Source organism: Schistocerca serialis, chromosome 3 (genome assembly GCF_023864345.2).
Source record: "Schistocerca serialis cubense isolate TAMUIC-IGC-003099 chromosome 3, iqSchSeri2.2, whole genome shotgun sequence".
Lineage (NCBI taxonomy): Eukaryota > Metazoa > Arthropoda > Insecta > Orthoptera > Acrididae > Schistocerca > Schistocerca serialis.
In genome coordinates this window covers 991107048-991132344 of record NC_064640.1, presented here as the reverse complement: position 1 = coordinate 991132344, position 25297 = coordinate 991107048, and the positions used below count along the sequence as shown (strand labels likewise).

The window sequence follows — 25297 nt, the reverse complement described above, 5'->3', positions numbered from 1 at the left end:
GGCGTTCCTCCCATGGTGTGGCCAGGGAGGGAAACGATTTGGGGTCTTATTTCTTAGTACTGAAGTTAGACTTTACCCACTTAGAGACTGCTGGTGGCGGACCACCAGCAAGAGATGTTGTGCTATGCTTCATGGCGTGTCATCCACCCTTATGCTACCCACTCTGACCAGGGCTCCTCCCCACGGACACAACTCAGCCTCACCAAGGGCCACCTGGCAGGATGGCCATTGCCGGGAGTCCCAAAGCCCCAGGGAGATGGGCATCTACTCTATGGCATACGTGTGGTGTTAATGGCGCAGGCATCAGCAGAGCGATCCCTGTGTTGTCAGGGGCTACAACCAACAGGGAACATGGCGGCCCCACCACATCGGACTGGCTACCGTGCTGGATATGAGGCGCAAAGAATTCCATGGTCCTCCTTAGCACAGAAAGCGACACTGCATAGTGGGTGGAAGAAAATGCAACAAGGTAGATGTCCTCGCTCAAGAGATGGGAGGATGAGTGGGACTGCAATGCCACAACAAGAAAGTGGGCTGAAGATCTCAATGCATGATGGACACGATGCACCATGTAAGGCGCCCTTCCCCAATTGGCTCACTCTTCAGGAAAATTTTGGAAAATGGAGGTGAAACCCTACAGGGGACCATCACATAAAAGCCGAAAGGTGTGAGACTACTTTTAGTCGTCTCTTATGACAGGCAGGAATACCTCGGGCCTATTCTAACCGCCGGGCTCGCAGGGGGAGTTCTTGTACATGACATGGTTTGGATGGATGAGGCTGGTATAAAATTGTGGATTAACAGAGTGCGGGAGAGAAGGAAAGGTGCTTCACTGAAGAAGAGTTCTCTTCTTGTGCTATATCAGTTTAGTAGTCATTTGAAAAATTCCGTGAAAGAGAAACTGAGACAGGCAAATACAGAGCTTGCTGTTATTCCGGGAAGATGTACTGCACAATTACAACCTCCCAATGTCTCGATAAATAAACCATTTAAAGTGTATATGAGAGGAATGGAACAAATGGCTGATGTTTGAAACCCAATATGAATTCATGCCTAAGGGAGGTTTAAAAATAACCTACAATTGAACAGCTTGTCAGTGGATCAAAGAGTCGTGATCTAGAGTAAGAGAAGACATTACTGTTAAATCTTTCAAGAAGTGTGGCAGAAATAATGCTCTCAATGGCAGTGAAGACCATCTTTTTAGATTAGATTAGATTATTTTTTTCGTTCCATAGATCCGTATTGAAGGAATCCTCATGGTTGTGGAACATGTCAATTTTTTTAAGCTGAAATAACAATACTAATAGTATGAATATATACAATACATCGTTTGTTTCTATTAAAAAAATTGTCAATGGAGTAGAAGGAGTTGGCCACTAGTAAATCTTTCAGGCTCCTTTTAAACTGATCTTATATCTGAGGAGGATAGCAATGGTGAGAAAAAGGATGAAGAGGAAGAAGAAAGCTCAGATGGAGATTTTCAGACATTTTAAAGGTCAGCTCAGTTTTATAAACTAAAAACTTTTTTAGTCTGGCTCTCCAATCTAATAATAAAAATGATAAAAATATTATTTTTTTAAAACTGCTTTAAATTAAGGGGCGTCTGATAGTCGGTAGCATTTTATAGTCCATAAAATATGGTAAGCACAGAGCTATTGCATCAGCATACTCTGAAAGGAACATCACTTGTGTACGATCTGGACTGGAAGCCTTGCTTTATTAATGATTTAAGCTCTTTTTCTACAATGAGGGTATCTACTCCTTAGTTATGCATGATAGTTGTTGTTGTTGTTGTTGTTGTCTTCAGTCCTGAGACTGGTTTGATGCAGCTCTGTTCTTAAATCGAATTCTGGAATATTTACTTCATCTTCTGGGTGAAGGGATTATGGTAAACTGCGTTTAGTAACCTCTGCTTTGGTGGCACTGTAATCAGCCACATCACCATTGTTATCGTACAGTGAAGGTATTGATTGTGTCTTGCCACTGGTGTACTTTAAATACAATGAAAACATCTTTGGTTACTCAGCCAGATTTAGAGACAGAGTTTCATTGTGCAAAATATTAAAATCATCTTGCATTGAAGTTCATGGTGAATTTTGAGCGTCTGTAAAACTTCAGCAATCTTGAGGGTTTTGTGTTGTTCTAAATTTGGCATGCTTTTTCGTTGCTTCTGAAAAGAGAGTTCTGACCTGCTATTGTACTGTGGGTAATCAGTACCATCTCTTATTAATTTATTTGGTGTATATATATCTCAAATGCCATCAATACTGTTTGTTTGAATTTAAACCACATATTGTCTACACTTACATGGTCAGATTGCAAGGAGTGGATACTGTCTCTTAGGAAAGCGTCAATTGTCATCTGCTTTTTTGATTAGATTAATTTTGCATATATTTTTGTTTAGTTTGGATGTTATGGTAATCAGTCTCACTACAACATCCTTGTAGTCACTAATCCCTGTACCCGTCATGATGATCCAATTGCTGATAGGAGGTCATGTATGTTTTTGCGATCATTTACACTTAGAGTAGGCTGCTGAATTAATTGTTCAAAATAATTTTCTGAGAAAGCATTCAGCAAGATTCTGCACGTCTTATGCGTACCACCAACTTGAAACACGTAAGTAGCGGTAGGTAGCACTAAAATATGCTAGAGCCCCTGTGTTTAGTAAGCATAGTTCCAATTTTGAAAGCAGTCAGTCCAATAATTGTCCACTATTGGTGATCATAGTGCTCCACACAAGGGACTGTGAGCATGTTGAATTAATACAAAGGCTAAAGGTAACTGTTCCACATGGCCTCTTATCTTGTGGTAGGACAAAGGTAGATAGTATGTATTACTGTTCTACCAGACATTTGGGCATGGGAATTCCTCACTAACAGCACTGTGGTGGTCCACCAGGCATCCTCCTCCAGGTGCCCTCTGGGTATTGACTATGAATTTCTAGCAGACATGATAATTCCTAACATGAGGGATATGGTATTATATGAAACTCAGTTCCTATGTTGCAATGGGTACAATAAGGTAAATAGTAATCAGTTCTGCAGGTGGTTGTGGTAACCATTACAGTTCCACTGTAGTACCATTAAATAGGGGAAAGTGAAGGCAATTAAGATAAACCGTCAGATTTTTTTACTTTTTTTTGTTTGTTAAAGCCCCTAAAGTGAAGTTGGTGTAACATCAAAATACACATACCCTTCTGCATTAGATGAGGGGGCCAGGCAGTATACAGGGTGGGACAAATGAAAGTCATCCGAACAAAATAATGCCAGGGTACAAAGAAATACAGCAGAGGAAAGGACTAACATGACTATAGCAGATATTTGACATGACCACATTCATCTCTTAGCACTTTTCCGCCATGGTCAGCAAGTTTCTGAAGGCAGCTTGAAGCTGGACTGCTGGAATTGCTGCAATCTCATCCGAAATATTATGCTGCAGTTCTTGAAGACTATGAGGGTTGTTGCAATATACGTTGATTTTGGGGAAGGAGACCAGACAGCGAGGTCATCGGTCTCATTGGATTAGGGAAGGATGGGGAAGGAAGTCGGCCGTGCCCTTGCAGAGGAACCATCCCGGCATTTGCCTGGAGTGATTTTAGGGAAATCACGGAAAACCTAAATCAGGATGGCTGGACGCGGGATTGAACCGTCGTCCTCCCGAATGCGAGTCCAGTGTCTAACCACTGCGCCACCTCACTCGGTGTTGCAATATACCTTAGACTTGAGGGTTCCCCACACAAAATGATTGCACACTGACAGATCAGGTGACCTTGGTGGTCAGCTTGGGCCACAATCAGACTGACCTCTGCTAACAACTCTGTCAGGTGTGAAGATTATGTAAATGTGCTCCATGGTTTGGCTGGCTGTATGGGCAGTTGCTCCACCCTGTTGGAAGAAACTTTAGGTCTTTTGCTTCTTCGTTAATGCTGCCACTCGTCTGGGCCACTTTTATTGGCCCCACTTTGTAAAACTGCATGGTAAGGTTTTGGTTTAGGTTTTTTCTTGTTTCGTTCTTAGCTTTATGGAGTTAGGGTGCTTGTGGTAATTTTTTGGCTTTTGAGTTCTGGACGAGATGATGATCAAGCCAGGCTCTTTGGTCCACTGGCTAGTGTAAAGATGCTGATCTGCTTGATTCTGGTTGGTGTCTCCACCTTTAGTAATTCCACAGAAAATCTAAGTGCTTTCCACTGAACCAGTGTGGAGGCCTCTGTTGAAGTTATACAGGGTGTTACAAAAAGGTACGGCCAAACTTTCAGGAAACATTCCTTACACACAAATAAAGAAAAGATGTTATGTAGACATGTGTCCGGAAACGCTTAATTTCAATGTTAGAGCTCATTTTAGTTTCGTCCACCTACGCTCAATGGAGCACGTTATAATGATTTCATACGGGGTACTCTAACTGTGCCACTAGAACATGTACCTTTACAAGTACGACACAACATGTGGTTCATGCGCGATGGAGCTCCTGCACATTTCAGTCGAAGTGTTCGTACGCTTCTCAACAACAGATTCGGTGACCGATGGATTGGTAGAGGCGGACCAATTCCATGGCCTCCACGCTCTCCTGACCTCAACCCTCTTGACTTTCATTTATGGGGGCATTTGAAAGCTCTTGTCTACACAACCCCGGTACCAAATGTAGAGACTCTTCGTGCTCGTATAGTGGACGGCTGTGATACAATACGCCATTCTCCAGGGCTGCATCAGCGCATCAGGGATTCCATGCGACGGTGGGTGGATGCATGTATCCTTGCTAACGGAAGACATTTTGAACATTTCCTGTAACAAGTGTTTGAAGTCATGCTGGTATGTTCTGTTGCTGAGTGTTTCCATTCCATGATTAATGTGATTTGAAGAGAAGTAATAAAATGAGCTCTAACATGGAAAGTAAGTGTTTCCGGACACATGTCCACATAACATATTTTCTTTCTTTGTGTGTGTAGAATGTTTCCTGAAAGTTTGGCCGTACCTTTTTGTAACACCCTGTAGATTTGGTTGCTGATTTAGTTTGAACACCCATCTGAGGGGGAGGCCACTAACTTACTTGAAGGGTTACAAAAGCAGATTGGAGGACATTTTGGGGCTGGTGCATCAGGTGGAACATCGGAGATACTATTAACAAATGGCTCTGAGCATTATGGGACTTAACTTCTAAGGCCATCAGTCCCTACTATTAACAAAATTGGTTACCGTGTTGACTGGATGTAGATATTCATACTCCTTTCTGGCCTCAAGGTACAAAGATCAGTTAAGTCTTGTGTAATGTTGCATCTTTCCTTCTTTCTTCCTTGAACACAGGGGAGGTTGGTGATCATGTCCTGGATAATTTGTGCACAATGAAGGATAGAAGGAAGAGAGGGGGAAAAGGGAGGGATGGCGAGTTATATGTATAATTTTCTGGCAATGGCCTACTTTCATTTCCACAGATAGAGTCATGAGGACATGTTCCAAAACTTCTGTCATCAGTCGACCTATTCCTATCCCGTTCCAACCTCTTCATCTCATAGCAGCAGTTACACTCAGTATCTTCAGTTATTTGTTGGATATGTTCCAATTGCTGTTTTCCCCTACAGTTTTTGCCCTCTTTGGCCCTGCTAGTACTCTAACATCCTGTCTCTTCTTCTACTCACTGATTACCACACATTCCCTTCCCTGCTGATTCTGTGGAGAACCACTTCATTTCTTATGTTATGAGCAAACTTAATCTTCAGCATATATTGCAAATACCTTAATTTTCTAGCTTACTCTGCTGTATTGTAGACATACATTCTCAGAAATTTATTAGACAAATTTACCCCAATATTTGGTAAAAGTTAACTTCTTTTAACAATAAACTGCCTCTTGCATGTGCTAGTCTGCTTCTTACATGCCCCTTCCTTATTGTGCTTCCAAGGCAGCAGAAAAGCTTCACTTAGTCAACTATGATCCCCAATTTTGATGTTAAGTTTATCACTAATCTCATTTCTGCTACGCCTTATTTTTTCTTTCATTGGTTCCCTCTTAGTTCATAATCTGTGATTACTGTACTGTTCAATTCATTCAACATGTCCTCTAATTTTTCGTCACATTCACTGAGGATATAAATGTCATCTGTGAATATTGTCATTGTTGTCTTTTCACCCTGAAACCTTCTTTATTTCCATCATTGCAGGCTGAAAAGCAGAGGAGAAAGGTGACTTCCTTGCTGTCTCTTTTTAATCCCAGCACTTTTCTCTTGGTCTTCCCTTCTTATTACTGTGCCTTTGTTCTTTTGCTCTCTCTACAGCCTACATTCATTTTTTCTGAAAATTAGAAACATCTTGCCCCATTTTATGTTGATCAGTGTTTTTCTAGGTTCACAGATCCTATGATGCTGTCTTGATTTTTCTTAAACCCTGCCCCCATGAGCAACTGCAATGCTAGAAATGCCTCTCTGGTGCCTTTACATTTCCAAAAGCCAAACTAACCATCATTTTATGGATCCTTACTTTTCTTTTCCATTCTCTTCTAGAATATTCTTATCAGCAACTTTGATACAGGAACTGTTAAGCTGACTGTATGATAGTTTTTGCATATCTGTCTTTCATATCTTTGGGATTTTATGGATGGCATTCTTCCAAATGTTTGGTGGTATGTTTCCAGCCTCATAGATTCTACACACTAGCCTGAATAATTGTTTGCTTGCCCCCTCCCCCAAAGACTATAGAAATTTTGAAGGATTGTTACCTATCTCACAGCTCTGTCAATCTCAGACTAATATTACAGCCCCTGTCTTTCATATTAACATCCATTCCTGCTTCTATCATGTCAGTACACAGTTCCTTCCCCTCACAGTGGCCTTCAGCATACTCCTTCCATGTACCCGTTCTCTCCTCCAAGTTTAACAGTGGAACTTCTAAGGCATTCTAAATGTTGATGCCTTTGCTTTTAATTTCACTGAAAGTTATATCAGAATTTCTATAACCCACATTGACTGGTATTCAAAAATCAAAATTTCTTCCTCAAGCAAGATTTGCACTGGCTGCCACAAGATGTACAAAAATGAACCAGTAGCATGCCTTATTAAACTAAGCTATTACAACATATGCAGTAGCACATGAAACGAGGAAGGCCACAGCAATGTGTAGAGATCAGTCATCTGTTCTTTGCTCAATAACCTGTTAATTTTTTGAAGGGCGAGGCAAAATGTGTCAATTTAGATACACACTAAGACTATTTTATGCGACATTTGTGTGAAAGTTTCTTACTTTTATTCCACAAATGTGTTGCTTACAAATTCAATCTCTAGCTTTAAAACTAAACTTTATGTTGTTTTTTTTTATTTTGAAGCCTTAATATTAGTTACACACAATTATGGGAAATAAAGCATCTGTTTGTGTGCATAATCTGCTTAGAAAGACTGTTTGAAGACTTTTACAGGCCACACAAATGTTATGACTGCTCCCAACAAGCAGTTTAAGGGCCCCTCCAAAAGAAAGGAGATGAAATCTAAAATTCTATATTTTTCACCCACTTAATGCTCATTCTTCATCCTGTAAAATCTTGTTATGCGACTTCACGTACGATTTCCTAAATGTGCTATTAATTAGAATTACCTGTGGAGTTCAAAACCACACACCTTGTTGGCACTGGTTAGAGCATTATGAATATCATACTTAAAAAATACATTGTCAACGGCAAAATTTGATGTCACTGACATATGCTAGAATGAGAGTAACAGTGATATTCATAAATACACTGCCTGGATAAAAGTGAAGCACCCAAGCAGGGAGGAGGCCATGAAATGAAACTTCACAGGTTGAGAGGGTATCTCCTGTTCAGCATGACTTTGCACCCCTTCTGGCCCGGATGCATGCACTGATCTGGTTGAGAAGGTTGTGTCATATTACTGTTGTATCCTTTCCTGAGGCAAGCTGACCCACAAAATTAATGTTTTAAGTCGTCCTTGATATCCTGGATAATGGCTCTGTGACAGTTTACATCTGAGCTGATCCCACATGTTCTGTCCCACACACATACGGGAATCTCGCAGGCCGTGGGAGTATCTCAGTATCACCCAGGCAGTTTAGGACAGATGTGCCATGTGTTGATGAGTGCTGTTCTGTTGAAAAAATTGAACCACGATACTATCAAATTAGCAGGAGAATGCAAGATGTCTGTGATGTACTATTGTGCCATGAGAGTTCCCTCAATCACTACCACTCATAACCTGAAATTATACCTGATGGCTCCCCACACCATGACATGAGCAATATCACCACTATGCCTCTCATAAAAAAACTGGAAGAGTGGGATCTCTCCCCAGGTTACTGCCCTGCTCACAAATGGTGATCATCTGAGGTAGTGCAGAACTACCATTCGACGCTAAACACAATGCTGTGCCATTTGTCAGCAGTCCATACTTCCCATTCACAGCACCACTACAAAGGCAGCCATTTGTGTTGTCTTGTCAACAGCACCCTATTCAACAGAATGTGTGTCCCTAGTCCTGCTGCTGCTGCTGCTGCTGCTGCTGCTAGTCTCCAACCAACAGTACAGGATGACACAATGTTGCACAATATTCATTATGTGTTCTTGGATAGCAAGTGCAGACATGAAAGGGTTACAATGTGCTTGGTGCCCAATACAACAATGCTCCCTTGTGGTGGTCCAACATGGTCGACAAACCTTGACGACAAGTATACTTGCCCACGGGTTCCCGTGTAGTACAACACTGGGCCACTATCATGTCTGAATGCCCTGAAAACCTGAATGTTTCAAGATTCAATCAACCAGCCAAATGGAGGCCCATTTCAAGCTCTGTCAGGTGCTGACAATGCTTTCTCACATGAGTATGTGGTAGCTCCATGTCCTACACAGTGATCACACAACATCTCATACTTTCACACCCCATTATATTTCATACCATGCCTGGTAACAACACTAAACACGAACACCACTAATGTACTCTGGTGGAATTCAACTGTTACAAAGAATTGAAACACTAATAACTTACGTACCCACCAGTGGAGCGTGCATGTGTAAAGTTATAGTGATTTCCAATCATGCCTTCTGGGTACTTCACTAAGTTTGTCAGGCAGTATACAATATAGGAAAGAGTTAAGATATCCTTATCATCTAATGAATGTTTCCAATAAGACTGAATTACAGGGACATTTAACCCTCCTATAAAATACCTGGCAAACAATAATTGTTTCTGAAAGTTGGTTACACCTGCTACTTCTTCAACTGCTATTGTACTTTACACTAGTTCTTGAATAGAAGCATGTAATCAAGCAAAGGAAGAAATGTTGAGTTCAACATCCATCATTAGTTACATGACCTTGATCTGAAAGTAGAAATGGTCTGTTCAAGGAATCATCTCAATGCTAACATGAAACCCACACATATTAAATGGAGGTCCATTGTTTTAGCCTTTGTGTAACATTCCTCTTATTTCAGGCCCCATCTATTTCATTTTTTTTTCACGTTATTTTGAAACACTATGGCTAAGATGGGTAAATCTCTATTGTGAGCAGTAATACAGAGAGCTACTGCAATGTATTGGGAGGAAATTCTCACAGTCAGTGGGCAGATCATACTGTATGTCATTGGAAGTACGCTGGTAGTGTGAGAAACTAAACAAGGCACAAGATCATCTCTACTGTAGCAATCTGACATCGTGGACCACCTGACATTATGGCATGAAACAACTACTATTTGTGTATCAAACATTAATTATTAAAACTCACTTTTAATGTAATAAATGCATGGGGCAGACTAAGAGCCATTAAAGTTTCTTTACTACTACTACACTATGCAGTAAACTAATTGCAGTAAGTAACAAATGATGGTGAATATGCTGCTGTCAATGGACAGAGCCCTCTTGCGTCATACAAAATTGCTAGTGATTGTTGCTGGGCACCATGTAAATCAGATGGAGCTACGATGTGCTCCTGGTCTGAACTCTATGTCAACTATGGCTCTTTGTTTTCAGCATATTACAAATTCGAGTGTATCAAAGTTAATAACTGTGCAGTATTTTATAAGGTTAACAATAAAAGCACTGTAATAGCATCCCTAACTAGTATTTAAACTATATTTGCTACCCGGACATCCCTACACAGACATATGCATCAAATCTTTTGCAGCTCAGAATATTTCCAGTGCACTGCAGTATCTGCTGCAAGGGATGACATCAAGGAGAATACTGTGCAGAACAAGTAGGAGGAAGTTCTATGTAAATTTGCAAAAGTAATTCAAGAAAGGTTTATCTTTTCCTTCCATTCTAAAGTACAACGTCAAGCTCAGTTTATCTGTATGGCTCCTATGTCACCTCTTATGGACTGAGTAAGACTTTTGGAGGTTTAGTTCACAAGGGAATCTTGCAACCTCATCTATATACAGAGTGACTACAATTAAATTTAAACTTTCAAACTGCAGTAGAAACAACACTGGCCAGAATGACGTCAAATTGCAACGGAATATTATCAGAGAAGGGGGAAAATGTATGGCAGGGGGGGAAAAAAGGGGGGGTTATGAAATAGATGGCGCTGTAAGCATCATAATGTAATAATGGTCGACTACAAATGACAAAGGAATCATACAACAATGCCTAAGGTGTACGTTTGACATTAAACAAACTGTACTAATCAGTGTGCATGGGTGTACAGGTGTGATACTGTTGGGTACATAAGCTCATCCACCACAGCAAGGTCTTATCACATTGGATGGGAAAAAATCAGTTTTTAATTGCCCTGAGGCCAAGAACCACATAAAAAGCATCAATCAAAATCAAATCCCACTATTAATTTCCATGTGACTGGCGCAAAACATATTCAAAATGCTGTCCACCATTTTCCGCAACAAGTTGAAATAAAACAACAGCATGTTCCACAACTGATCGAAGTGTGTCCGGGGTCAAGTTCTGAATGTGTTGCACAATGCGTGCCTTCAATGTAGCTAAGTTTGCAGGTGGAACACCGAACACAACATCTTTCAGATAGCCAAACAGCCAGAAGTCACATGAATTAAGATCAGGTGAGTGGGACGGCCAGGCTGTAGGGAAATTGCAGCTGATAATTCTAGCATTTCCAAAATGGCACTTCAGCAGCTGCTTAACTGGATTTGCAATGTGCGGAGGTGCACCATCTAGCATAAAAATGATCTCTCTCTCTCTCTCTCTCTCTCTCTCTCTCTCTCTCTCTCTCTCTCTCTCTCTCTCTCTCACACACACACACACACACACACACACACACACACACACAAGCAACCATGCGCACACGTGCGCTACTGGAGAGCTGGAATGATGTGGTTGCACACAAGACACCCATAGCGCTTACCAGTGACTGTACAGGTAACAGGACCAGAAGCACCTGACTCTTCGAAAAAAATGCGGCCCTACAACAAATAATGGTTAAGCCTGCACCACACAGTGACCTTTTCAGGATGAAGTGGTACTGGTTGATTTACGTGTGGATTTTCCACTGCCCATATTCGACAATTCTGTATATTCACATATCCTGTCAGATGGAAGTGGGCTTCGTCTGTCCACAAAATCTTCCACAGCCAATCATTGTCCACTTCCATGTGAGGAAGAAATTCTAAAGCAAATGTCTCTCTTGCTGGTGGATCAACAGGAAGCAACTCATGCACATGGGTAATTTTGAATGAATAGCAAAGAAGGATGTTTCGTAGGATTTTACACACTGTGCTCACTGGTATGTCCCATGTCCAGGCAACTCTCTGTGCACTACACATTTGCACACCACCACTCATCTCCTGCATTGTTGTGGCCACTGCTTCCAATGATGTCAAATCAATTCTTTTCTCCCTCTACCAGGTAGCACACCAAAAGAACCTGTCTTTTCAAATTTATGAATCTTTTCTCCAGATCCATGGCAGTCATTGTACCAACGCCTTTTTTCAAACCCTTCAGTGTCACTGCACAGTGATGTGTGCACAATCATCATTCTTGTAATACAGCTTTACAAGCAAAGTGCGATCCTGAGATCCTGCATTGAGACAGTCATGGCGGTCGTCACATACGTGAAAGAAGGAAAAGTCCTGTACCTGGCAGGTTTATACCAACTTCAATGGGTCATGCGCATGACAGGTGTTTTCATTTACGTATTCTGACACATTCAGTGCCACTATTGATCAATTTTCACACTATTTTTTCTTCTGCCATATTCTTTTCCCCTTCTCTGATAATATTCCATTGCAATTTGACATCATTCTGACCAGTGGTGTTATTTCTACAGCATTTTGAAAGTTTAACTTTAATTGTACTCAGCCTGTATATCTCCATAAAAGTCAGTATGAAATCATGAACTATGTCTAACAGTCACACCAACAACATTATTAACATGGTAACATTCACTGTTAATTTTACTCACATGATACAACCTGTCTGTTTTAGATAGCCAATGTAAAGATAACTTTAGGTAACTATGACAGGGGAAGAATGAGATGATGTATTTTGAGTGCCAAAATTTAAACTTTTATATTTCCATGGTTACTTAGTGTCATGGGAGGTTGCCTTTAGTTGTCACAGTCACAGCTTCCAAAATTTTTTTTCTACTTTTTTTTAAATGAAGTTTGTTGTGGCAGACTGATCTGTAGCACAACCTAAGATATACGTTATGTTGGAAGGAAGTCGTTTCATTACAATTAGGCAGAGCTAACAAATGTTACGTGAAAAATGTATTGCTACAGTTAATGAACAGTTCAATAATTAATTTTAGCAGTATATCAGGAGTCACATTTGTTTTCAGTGTTATCGCAAATATTGTGAGAACTTGTGGGTTGCAACCACTGGTTTACTGAATACACAGCACATTCCCAGGCCCTATTCACACCAATATTTGGCACAATTACTTTAACTGATCGTCAATAATCTTGTCATCTGTCGGCTCCTATCTCACTGGATACTTATAACCACCTGTTAACACATCGCCTTGTGTTTCCATCACACCCTACTGCACGCTCTGTCGACACTGCTTCACAAAACATGAAAGTAACAACAGTGTCCCTGGTCTGGATGAAGACTGTTAATGATTACCTACTGCAGTTACAGTCACAAGGTAATTCAAGTGAATTACACTTGTTCTTTTCCCTCTAAAAGGCTGTCTTAAGGTGACCCATAAAGACTAAAATAAATAATTTTCACTGAATCATTCTGTGTGTGTAACAAAAAATTTCAACAAAATAGTGTTATGATCTAGTTCTGTTGACTTAAACTGTGTTAACTTCAATTCTAAATATGTTCTCAATCTTTAATATATCTGCATTACTGAGAACTATACCATGTATGTAAACTATTCTGATAATCATTTAAGGTACTGACCTCCATATTGTCATCTTCAAAGAGCCTTGAGAAACCAGGACTTGGATTCTGCATTAAATCTTTAAGCGTGATTTCCTGGATTTCAGATTCCTCTACTAATGTCTCAAGCAGCATAGCTAGAAGTGTAAAAGCAAAGATTTAATAATACTGCATATAGTTTACAACACAGATATACGTAACACTAAGCACACAAAACAAAATGTAAATAAAAATATCTTCTGCTGTACATTAACAACTGTCACCAAACACGACGAAGAAACACTTACCTCATTTATACCAAAAAATAAATAAAACATGAAATGAAGGGAAAATTATGGAAGTAGTAAAGGTAACCACTCATCATACAGCTGAGGCATTGAGCTTTCAGCGGACACAGGCGAAATTTAAATAATTTATAAGCTCTCAATGTCCTTCCTTTAAGCTGACAGACTAATGCAATACACAAGCCTGTCTCAATTGTCCCAGTTGGCTACACGTCCTACCATTGTAGCACATCTGAGCCCAGTCTGGCTGCAGTACCAGGACAACATAGCCATGCATGTGTAAGGGTGTGAGCAAGGCTAGCTGAAGGGGAGAGGGGGTTTGTCCTGCCACCACACAGGACAGTAGGTTTTTTTGGGCAGAAAAACCTTAACTTTTAACACAGTTCCAAAAAGATGAAAAAACAAGACAATGAAAGTTTGTATAAATGAATGAAGTAGTGTGAGAATAAGTTGGAAATTCAAATCATCATAAAATCTAGTGTCTAACTGGAAACACTATATTATTGTGGAATAGTTGACAAAGGAAGCGACGGAGTTGCTCACCTTAGTCACTTCTTTCAAAATAGCAAACGTTGCTACTGGCACTATTGGCAAGTCTATTTCTACTGTGCACCTACACAATGCTTGAAATGTACCTGCATCAACTTGAAAGCCCCTAAAGAAGTGATACACTTTATAATAAAGAAATAAGAAAAATTTCAGCATACGATGGCCTAACAATTCCTTAAATACCATAGGAGTATCGCTAAGAAAAAGATTTTGAAATACAGGAAAAATAAGTAAAATATACACTTCCTGTCACATGCCATTGTCTTTTGAATCCAAACATTGTGATTAATAAGCATTAACACATGGAAAGATGGGTGCCATCATTCCCCCCACCACACCCTATCCTTTGGATCTGCCATTAATACCATTTACATTGCTCTTCTTCTTCTCACAATCCTCTGAAGTAAATTTGCTGCTTTGTCTGTAACTTCTTTTAAGTTTTTCCCCATCCCTTTTTTTCCTCGGTGTTGAAGTCATAATCAATAGATATTAATATTAAAGATATTATGGAAAAAACCTGTTAAATCTTATTTTAGAGCTGACAAAACTAAAATGCATTCTACAAACTGCTTACCCAGTTTCCCCCTATTTCACACTGTTCACATTCCAGAAACTTCATTTAGCATATAACTGTTACTTCTTGCTACAATAAATGAAAGTTCTTGCGTAACTGCTTGTTTTGAGCCATAAATCATGGTCATGGCATGTCGGGAAGCACACCAGCTCAATATTTGACCATAGCCATTTTTCCTTTATATACTATGAACACACTAAATAGGCATGACAAAAAATTAAATGTTTATACATAAGTCATTCATTGTCCTATAACCTTCCACTTGGTACAACAGAAGTAACAACGATACCATCAACAATGTAGAACTCTGATGTGGTGGTTACTGCAGGTCTCACACCGCACTCTCCCTTCTGTTCAGTGAATGAGAAAAAGTTAGCAGATTTTAGTTGTATAGTCAGTGAGTGACATAATTGAATATTTATGACATAATTGAATATTGGTTCCATAATTAATTTTGAAGTAATAATACAAAATGCACTGTATGTTTCACTGACTGGTACCTCATTCTGGTTCTGGTCTTAAATATGTATTCAAGTTGAAAAGCTGGATGTGTTCACATCTAAAAGCTGGAAGTATTTGTGTCAAAAAGCTGACACATTCACATCAAAAAGATATACAAGTGTGATATGCAAAAATATGATGTCAATGCAAGGTGGCGTCAGCCTGGGACGGGACATGGAAGGAGGGCCAGAGAGGGGGCGTGCCAGCCCTTTAAAATTCCACACAGGGCCGTAAAATCTCTGTAGCCAGCCCTGAGTGGGATTTGTTGGTTTGTTAACTCCAGGAAGGGACACTAAAAAATTAAGAGAGAATTTCAACTCTACTATATACCATATTGTGTGTGTGGTTACCATGCACGACTTTTCAGTATCTCATTACTCATACAGTAGTATTTATGTCTGTGTGAAGTTCAGTAACAAAGTTTTGCTAAAATACTGAGGAGCGCTACTTGGCAATGAGATGAAAGGCAAAAAGAATTCAGAAATGTCAGAAACATTTTTGTTTTAATCAACAAAGCCAAATATTTGTAAAATAATCTTTTACTGATCACTAAGCTCTATTACTGCCTTTACAATCACCTTTCAAACTTAGAAAGTATAACGCAAGACCAGTATGTCCACAACCACAAAACATACACTGATCAACCAGAACACTATGAAGTGGCGACGCATCATGGCATGGAAGCAATGAAGCCTTGTTAGGTTGATGACATCGCTATCGCCTGGACGAGTTTATATCGATAACAGGTCAATTGTCATAATGGTGTGGCTGCTTAGTGTATACATAATATCCACTGAGTGAGCCATGTCAGCTTAGTCTACACATACGTACATTGAGAGGCGGTGGTCCACTCTTGACAGCCCTCCCTTCCCCCGCACTTACCCCCACCCCCAATGAGATTGTCAGACACGTTAACTTTCATTTAATTTTCTATTTCATTTGATTATCTGTCTGAATGGCCACAAGGTGAATATAATGGGAACTTAAATTAATGACTTCTTTTTTTCTCCTTGCACAATCAACACTTACTACACTCATTATTTTCATATTATTCAGATCTGAACTCTGCTCTGGAGAGGCAAATACAAGATTGTGTTCCACAGGCAAGGGTCCTGGGATGTTCTTGTGTACTCACTGCTCTGCCAATGAGTGCAGCATTTGGCTCTCTCTCTCTCTCTCTCTCTCTCACACACACACACACACACACACACACACACACACACACACACACACACAACCTACCTGGCTTTTCGTGAGGTCACTAGAGGACACCCATATTTCTCATGTCCCTCATGGAGATTCTGCTTTTATAGGAATTTTAAATTATTTTTTTAATTGAATTTATTGGTCTTTAGCTTCCACCATACAGCCAGCTCATACTTGCATAAAATATACACGTATAAATAGAAAATTAATGTTCGCATGTATGTGTGTTTGCATGCACACACATGTTGTAGATCAATATTGTGTAATCAGTGAAAAATCAAATGTTGTAACAACACTTTCGTGCAGTCCACTGTTAGTGATAGGTTAGTCTCAGATGTGGATAACTGCAGCAACAGTAAATCTACACATCACACAGAAAAGTCTATGATCCTTTGTTGTTAACACAGGCTGGCAATGGATGACAGTTTCACAACTTCTTGTACAAGGACTGTAGTGCTTCTGCGTCGTGGGGCACCCAAAAAAAAAGGTGATCTGTATCATCCTCTTCTCCACAAGAGCAGAAAGGCGTGTCTACAACATGCAGTCTATGAAGATGTTTATGGAAACATCCTTGCTTAGATTTTGACATGGCCATTAGGTGAGGTGAGATGCCTTTCCAACGAATTTGTACGAAATTTCATGGAACAGGTGACTGATAGCTGAATTATTGTGTACTTCTTGCCTTTGTGTCTTGTTTCTTTCCATTCCTGTTGCCAGACTCCTATCAAGTTTCTCTTAGTATTGAAGAATCTCTCAGATATTATAAGAATTTCAAATACATGTGCGTTATCTTACATCTGTAGCACTCTTCACTAAACAATGGCTGTGTGTTGTTCATATTAAGGTCTAACCATAAAAAATGGGTAGTTTTAGGGTTTTATCTTCATGTTAATACTTCACCTTTTATTACACAAATGTTATACACGTAACAATGGAATCACCTAGAAATGAAAGAATAACACTATGCAAAAAGCAAGATAACATAATGCACATAAAGCAAGGAATATGCAATGGATTGATAAAAACAATGAAGGTGTTCAACAAAACAAACATATTGGCTTCAAACACTACCTATGAAATGAGGAAGCAGTTTCTGTTGCTGTACATACAGAACAGATCATTATATGGAACTAAAATATGGAAAACGAAAAACCAGCCAAGAAGAAACAGACATTTCACTAGTGTTGTTACAGAGGGATGTAAGACAACTTCCCAATTAAAAATGAAATGAAGATGTATTAGAGACAGAATAGGTAAGGAAGTACACCAATGGAAAACTCCTAGCAAAAGAAGGAAAATGAGGGGTGCATGTGTTAAGGCATCTTGATATAATTAATGTGGCAATGAGGGAGACAGCACAGGCAAAATTCCAGGGATGACAAGTGTTGGGATACATACTGCAGATAATTAAGAAGGTTGGGTGTAGCCAGCAAGAGTGAAACCGATGATGACATCAAGCAAATCAAAGACGTAGAATTCATTTCAGAAGTTTACTACTTTTCCAAATACATTAGTGGAAGAAGAAAAATGAGTGTTTATTAAACAGGAAAATAGAGTGGTCTATAGTTTCATACACTGTATTTGGTTTGTACGTACTGAGGCCATGAGAAGATGTTGAAATTAGCTGAAATTCTGTGAAGCTGTATATTCGGCTTGTGTGAGGCTGGATCTTTTCAAGAACTACCCAGCACAATGGACATGAGATGTCAGCTGTTTATCAATGTTGGTGCAATTTGTCCATGAAATTTGCACATGCTTGTCATTTTAGTGACAGTATTTAGGCTCTAAATCAATGAGGGTCACTTGCGATCGCAAGTATGTATGTAGTGTGGTCCGATGAGCCATGATTTTGCATTTTTCAATTAGGTGTTTGACCTTCAGTGTGTGAAGGGTGTAGTTCAGGCAGAAGTGGTTCTGTGGTGCTTGGGGTGTTTTTCCGACCATGACTTGGGCTCCCTCACTGAAGTTACAGTGGACATGAACCAAGATGTTTATTTCAACATTCTCAGTGATCAAAGACTGCCCTTTCTTCCGCATCTTTATGATAAGTGTTGGGTTGAAATGACGGAAAGCGCGGCGGGACCCGTGGATAGGCCCACGAACAACAACACAACAGGAGAGGACGGACATGACCAGCGAAGAACAGAACGAACGAACAACAAGATCTAACAACAGAGTCACAGGAAACCAAACATGGCCACTCGTACGCATAACAAGCAAGTAAGCTGTCTAACGCGAGGCGATGTGTCCACAGACTTACGTGGGATTAGACTGACTGACTGAGCGAGAGGCTGGCGCTTAAGTACTCTATTAGGGGCGCCATTATTGGCCACTGAAACCACGTGTTCCACTGTGGCGCCCTCACACTAAAAGCGGGCCAGGAGGCGTGTGCCGCCACAGCTTACGGCGAGATGGCACAGAGACCTCTAGGGGTCTTCGACATCCATGACGTCTGGCGCGGATTCAAATTCTGTGGCACACGGTACCAGAATAAGTATGCTGTGAACACTCCTGCCTTCCTATGTTCACAGAAATGCACGTATAACTTCCCTGTTTGATGAACCTCAAGCACCCTATCGCATCTTGGTTAGCCACTAAATCACCCGTGTCAATCCCACAGAAAATGCCCTGGACTATTTACAACAATGTGTGAAACACAGCAATCAGAAGTCCCTGCAATTTGGTAGCTCTAAGGAATCTAACCATCAATGAGTGGCTTCAGATGGATATAGCATACTTGACGAAACTTTAGGACACTTCCTCACCAAATTGATGTCATTATCATGAAGTATTAGTGTGATGTGTCCTGGCATGACAATTTTTTTTTTTTTTTCTGGTGAGCTTATATTGAGTTCTCATACATATTGATGTACTCCTCTTCTGTGGTTTCTAATCAGCATGACGTAAACTCTTTGTAGCCTAACATTATCTTCAGAACAATATCTTTATCAATAACAAGTTTTGTATTGATCTCCATATGTTTCTTTTCATCATTGAGAATATTTATGTTCACATCCTAATAACCCCGAGGAGAACCAATTTAGCTATCTTCATTACACGTAAACACATCATAAACTAACTTCAGTAGATTCTCTTTATATGAAAGAGATAGGTAGGTACTCACTGCAAGGCATTGACTGGCTGACAAAACTGTAACTCGAATTGGTGATCTGATGTGGAGAAATAAGAGCAGATTTGATATGCAAGAAGGAAAGAAATCTAGATTAGCATCAGATTTTGAAAGGACAAAAGCACAGAAAAACTGAAAAAAGAAGGGAAGAATTTTGGGTTCTAATGCATTAGGAGTACCTTCAGAAAACGTATTTAAGACATGTTGATACAAGTTATCAAGAGATTTGTGTATGACTAAATAAGGTGTTTGATATCACATTACTGTACTGCTACCTCAGTCATATCAAGAACAAACAATATGCTTCAACGTCTTCCTACGAAGGACCTCAATCAGTACTTATGCTCAAAATTTGCAAATGCAGCTGTTTTCAAGCTTTTCTTTTATTTCACTCTGACAGTCTTGTAGTGATAAATCTCTTCCACTTTTATTTCAATTTTACTATTGTGGAGATAACCATCTTCTAAAAATGTTTGGAAGTCCTCCTTTCAGAGCTGCTGAGAAGTGGGACAAACACTAATATGGAAATCTCTAAGTAACAGAGATTGTGTGACAAAGTGAACAGTTAAAGGTGTGATTTCGTATCTGCAGAGACAATGGTCCATAACACGCGCTGCACACAACTATATTTTGTTTTCTTTCACAATATGCTGTTATTCACTATGCTCCGTCACACAAAATGAGAAAAATGACAAGAATTTGTAACAGCAATTGAAATGCACTATGTGCCTCTGACTTCGGCAACACTGGAAATCTATGAATGGAACATACAAACAAAACAAACTTCCACTACACATAGAATTACATTTGCAGGAAATAAACAGATGAGCCAAACTCAATAGTTTCTTCCGGCTTTGAAAGTAGTGAGTGTTTCCTGAACTACATATTCCTAATTGGTCTATGTTTTAATATAATGAATAGTTTATTCGAGATTTGTGAACACAATGACCCATCCACTTTTAAGTTATTTCGTACTGAGTTGGACACTATGAACCGGCAGTATACCCATGGACTGTTCGAGCAACAATATCCCACATTAGCTAGTTGCCAGCAATTAACATACAAAAACCCTTTCAAACACGCCCTAGTACCTCTGCTTACAACACTATGCTGACATTAACTAGTACAGCACCTAAATTTAAATCATGCCTAAACTATGCCTTGTAGTAAATTCGAAATCTTTCAAATTATTTTGCAAATGTGCAATTAAAAAGTCTAAATGGAAAAATGTTGAATTTCAAAAGTTGCAAAAAATATATCATTACCATTGTCATGTCGCCTAGATTGCTTCTTGCCCATTCTTCTCCGTGTGTTATGGAAAGACATCGGTTTTGGGTAGTTCCTTTGTTGTGGTACTGGTTGAGGTATGTTTGCACTGACATCAGTGCTAACACTTGCAATTGACAGCTCATCGTCACTTTGTGCAATCCTGCAAAAGTTAACCATGTCACATAATTAACCACTTGTACAATTGTTACAGAAGTGAAGTTTTCATAAGCAATAACGTCTTCCTGACAAGATGTACTGATCAGTGTTAAAGTGTTCTTCAACATAGGTTCACCCCAATTTGCAAATTTTCAACATACAATAATCTAAGGTATTAATTAAATGCACTGCAATAAAATGATGAGGGAATGTGATCAATGAAAATCTAATTACATGAAACACTATACGTGTAAATCATTCAGACATGAGAGACCAACAATGTGATTAATATGTTGTGACAACTGAAAATTTGTGCCACACTGGGTCTCAAACCCATTTTTACCGTTTACTGGGATCAGTAACCTTAAGCATTCACACTTTCATCATTACTGATGTTTACACCATTTTATTCTCAATGGTAGAACCTCTTATGGTAGTGTTCATGAGTCAAAGGAGGAAACATCAGTGAAAGTTTTAAAAATGTGATGTATTCTAGAACAGCAACCCACCCAAGCAACACCAATATCCTCAGTAACTCTCAGTTCGGATTTCGGAAGAGTTGCTCCACCAAGAATACCATTTGCACATTAACACACCACATTTTAGAAGCATTAAATAACAAAATAGCACCAGCTGATATTTTCTGCGATCTGTCTAAAGCATTTGAATATGCGTCACAATATTCTCCTAGATAAATCGATGTTTTACGGAATTGATGGTATAGCCAATCAACGGATAATGTCTTATCTAACCAAAAGTATGCAGTAAATTGGACTTAGTAATTCAACCAATGTAATCAGCGGACATTTCTTTTGACTGGGGAGAACAGAGCTTAATCTTAGGCCCGACATTGTCGTTGTAGAGGGAGACCAAGAGATGAATGCACTGAGCAGATTCAGAAGAAGGTAGGTTGCAGTAGTTACTCAGAGATGAAAAGGCTTGCACAGGATACAGTGGCATGGAGAGATGCATCAAACCAGTCTTTAGGGTGAAGACTACGACCACCACCACCACCACCACCACCACCACCACCACCACCACCACCACCGTGTGAAAGGTGGTGGGTAGGAATTACTAACCCACATTTGCATAGTTTTTTTTATAAAAAAACAACCTTTCAAATGATCAGCATGTAACCATATTTACAAATTAATTTTGTTATTTGAATGTAAAATGACTGATTCCACATCATGATCATTTATCATGCAGATGATCGATGGAACATAAAACTAACTTAACAATGAAAGTGAGTCAGAACTAGAACTGTAGTTAGTTTCATTAGCTTCATCCATCATTTATATGATTAATTGTAAAGACACACACCAAGTCATTCATTTGCAGTACATATTTATTTATACATACAGCTACACGCTGAGCATTTGCAAGTCTCTTTTTTAATATACCTGTGAGTAATTTCTATCTATGCCTTTTACAAATTACAAAAATAGAAATACTTTCTACAAAATAGAAAGTTTTCAAGAAGAAACTGTTCCATTTTGTTTCCAAATTCAACTTTGCTGTCTGTCACACATTTGGTGCAGTCAGATAGCCTAATGGTTACAATGATTGCTTATGATAAACAGGATATCTGGGTTCCAGTTTTGGTCTGGAACAATTTTCAATTGCTGCTACCACACGTTCATTGAATAATGTAGGTTTTCTAAGAAATTTCATTGTTCTTGTGTGGGGGAAAAAAGGTTGAGCGACAAATGGTGGAAAAAACTAGAGAAGTGGTGGATGCCCCTAAACCTCTATGCTATCTATGGAGAGACTGCCATGAGGGAATGAAACAAAGTAATGATTCGTCATTAGAAATGGGGTCATCGTGCACGATTCACCAAGTTTGTGAAGACTATCAGGATCTCATGAAGGTCTGGTGAACACTTCAATTAGTAAACACACCTATCCAAAAATTAGCAGATGGGATGATTTTTGACTAGTCAATCATCATGCAACATTTGATTTTCACATAAAAGGTTAATAAGTTTGGTTTATGTACTGAATATTTCAAGTGAAAAGCACAAAGTAAGCACGTGCTGATTCAATTTACCAGTGCTGTCTTAGACCCTACAGACATCCTACTGAGGTGCATCACATGTATGAATCACATTCAGGATCTTGTCTACAAGCTCACTGCTTGCACCTGTAGGAAAAAAAAAAAAAAATCTATACTGTCACTGTGACTGAAATGTGGAAACTTATACACTTTACTTACTTTCACTCTATCATTTCCAACAGTGTAATATTTTCTGGCAAATCTGCATTATGAATGGTCATTAGCCCAGGAAAGGATGGTCAGCTGTTCAAGCACCTTGGAATTCTGACTGCCCTCCCTGTACATGTATCCCCACATGAGATTTGTGGTTAATAATGTACATAATCAGAAGGAACTGCAGCATTCACTTAATAAACACTCAAGAAGAAAATTATCTGCACCTAGATTACACTTCCTAATGGTCAGCTGAACCTACCAATACCGGATGTTGGTTTTGTCCCGTACCGTAATAATGATGTGGCATGTGAGCCATTTTGATGTGTTATTCATCTTTACATACTGTTACAAATCTTCAATTTTCGTAATTTTATGTCATCATTCTGTGTAGTATGTAGGGACTCCATCCATGACTGAGTTGTTTTGGCTCACACAATCTCTTGGAACTTGAGAAAAATAAATAAAATCAATCAAATCTGTGGCAACAGATGAGTACTTCATGTCATGCCAGTGTATAGGATTCACAGGAAATCTGCTCACCACAATCCTAAAACAAAAACAAAATTTACTGATAAACACAGCTGGAAGTAACAACTGCTACCTTCAGCGAGATCAGTTTTGTTTCTACAATGATTGCTAAACTAAATGTGACCCTATGGCATCAACTAAAAATTGTGCAGCTACAAACATTGTAAAGCTGCTACTGCCAAGGCTCTTGTGACCTAAATGAATGAGAACAAGAGGCTTTAGCAAGAAGCACAGTATCTGGCCCACCAAGCAATGGGAAAAAAAATGCAGTTTCTCAATGATCCTGCTTTTACGCAGACACCTACAGCAGGATGTGTTAACAGACAAGGAGTATTGAGGGATGTGTACAACAGAGTCAATCTTCTTCGAATTGCGAGGAATGGTGGAGGGTCTGCAATGGTATGTGTGCTCATTGTCTTTGTTTCCAGCGAGTCTTATGGCCACAGTGGAAGGAAAGACACTTAAGAATTGCTTGCATTCAATGGCACAGACATTACCCCAGCGGTGACTGCATCTTCAAATTTGAGCTCTTTAAGGCGCCAAATGTGACTACTTCATATTATGTGGGTACTTACATTCTTTTGTCCAATTGTAGTTATCAATAGTACTTCATTCCAGTAATTTGTTGTATTAGAGCCGAAGCAAGAGTATGTGCAATGTGGACTTTTTTTTAAATTCCTGACATGAAATTCATGACTGATACCAAAGTCCCTATTTTTTATTGTGTTATCAATAGTTATTGCAATGCAGTTTTAAGGATTTATAGATACATAATTGTTTTCTTCAAGAGGTTTGGGGTGTGCATGTGCACAACACAAAGTATTTACTATCCAGTTTTTATGCGGACTTTTTATGTAGTGTAGAATTAATATGATGTTTGTGCCATTAAAATTTGCATCCAGTTTTTGTCATCTATATATTTAGGATTAAGTATGTTCAACTCTGAGTGTACTTCAGTAACTGCCAATATGGAGCCTCCTATCTGCCTCTGCAGTCGAGACTAAAGCCGTCGGCACACGGACTGTGCATCTGAACGTTGAGCGTTGAGCGTGCCGAGTTTCTGACGTCATAGCGTGGAATAGCACGTTCGGGAGTCTTTTCGAACGTGCAGAGCAATATCTGGCATGTCAGATATTCTGAGCGTGCGTCTGAGCGTTGACCAATGAGATGGCACAGCGCCACTACGTCACACGCACGCCGTCTCCCATCAGTACAGAGTTTTGAGGCGCCATATTGGCGTTCATTTCAAACCTATATGTATATATGCCGTTTCTGAGCACCAGCAAATTGAGAATCACTGAAAAACCCGTTGTTAGTTGTGTGATTCGTTCCAATAAAATTGTGAGGAACATCGTATTCGTGGCAAAAGAATTATTGTAACCTGCGTATTATAAGAGTAGGCTATTTGAAGGCAGCGACACACTGAAGATCCACCAAAAACGCATTGTTCTTGGTACAATATGTTATAATTAAATTTCAATTAGTAACATAATTATCTACGATTAACGGTTTTAGCAAGCTGTAATACAATATGATTAAGTGCACCACATGTATTAGGGGTTTAGCGTAATGGTTAGCGTCTCTGTCTAAGAAGCTCT

At 39.5% G+C, this 25297-nt stretch overlaps 1 protein-coding gene across 3 annotated transcripts in view; it reads right to left on the bottom strand.

The window, feature by feature from the left end:
- The window catches only part of LOC126471440 (R3H domain-containing protein 4-like), a 113888-nt gene that overhangs the window by 72156 nt on the left and 16435 nt on the right, over nt 1-25297 (bottom strand). For all 3 annotated transcript variants that reach the window (XM_050099610.1, XM_050099611.1, XM_050099609.1), the window contains exons 2-3: nt 20800-20963; nt 13312-13427 (exon numbers count right to left, since the gene is read on the bottom strand). In XM_050099610.1, the coding sequence (XP_049955567.1) occupies nt 13312-13427; nt 20800-20963 (280 nt within the window). The remainder of the gene's footprint in view (nt 1-13311; nt 13428-20799; nt 20964-25297) is intronic.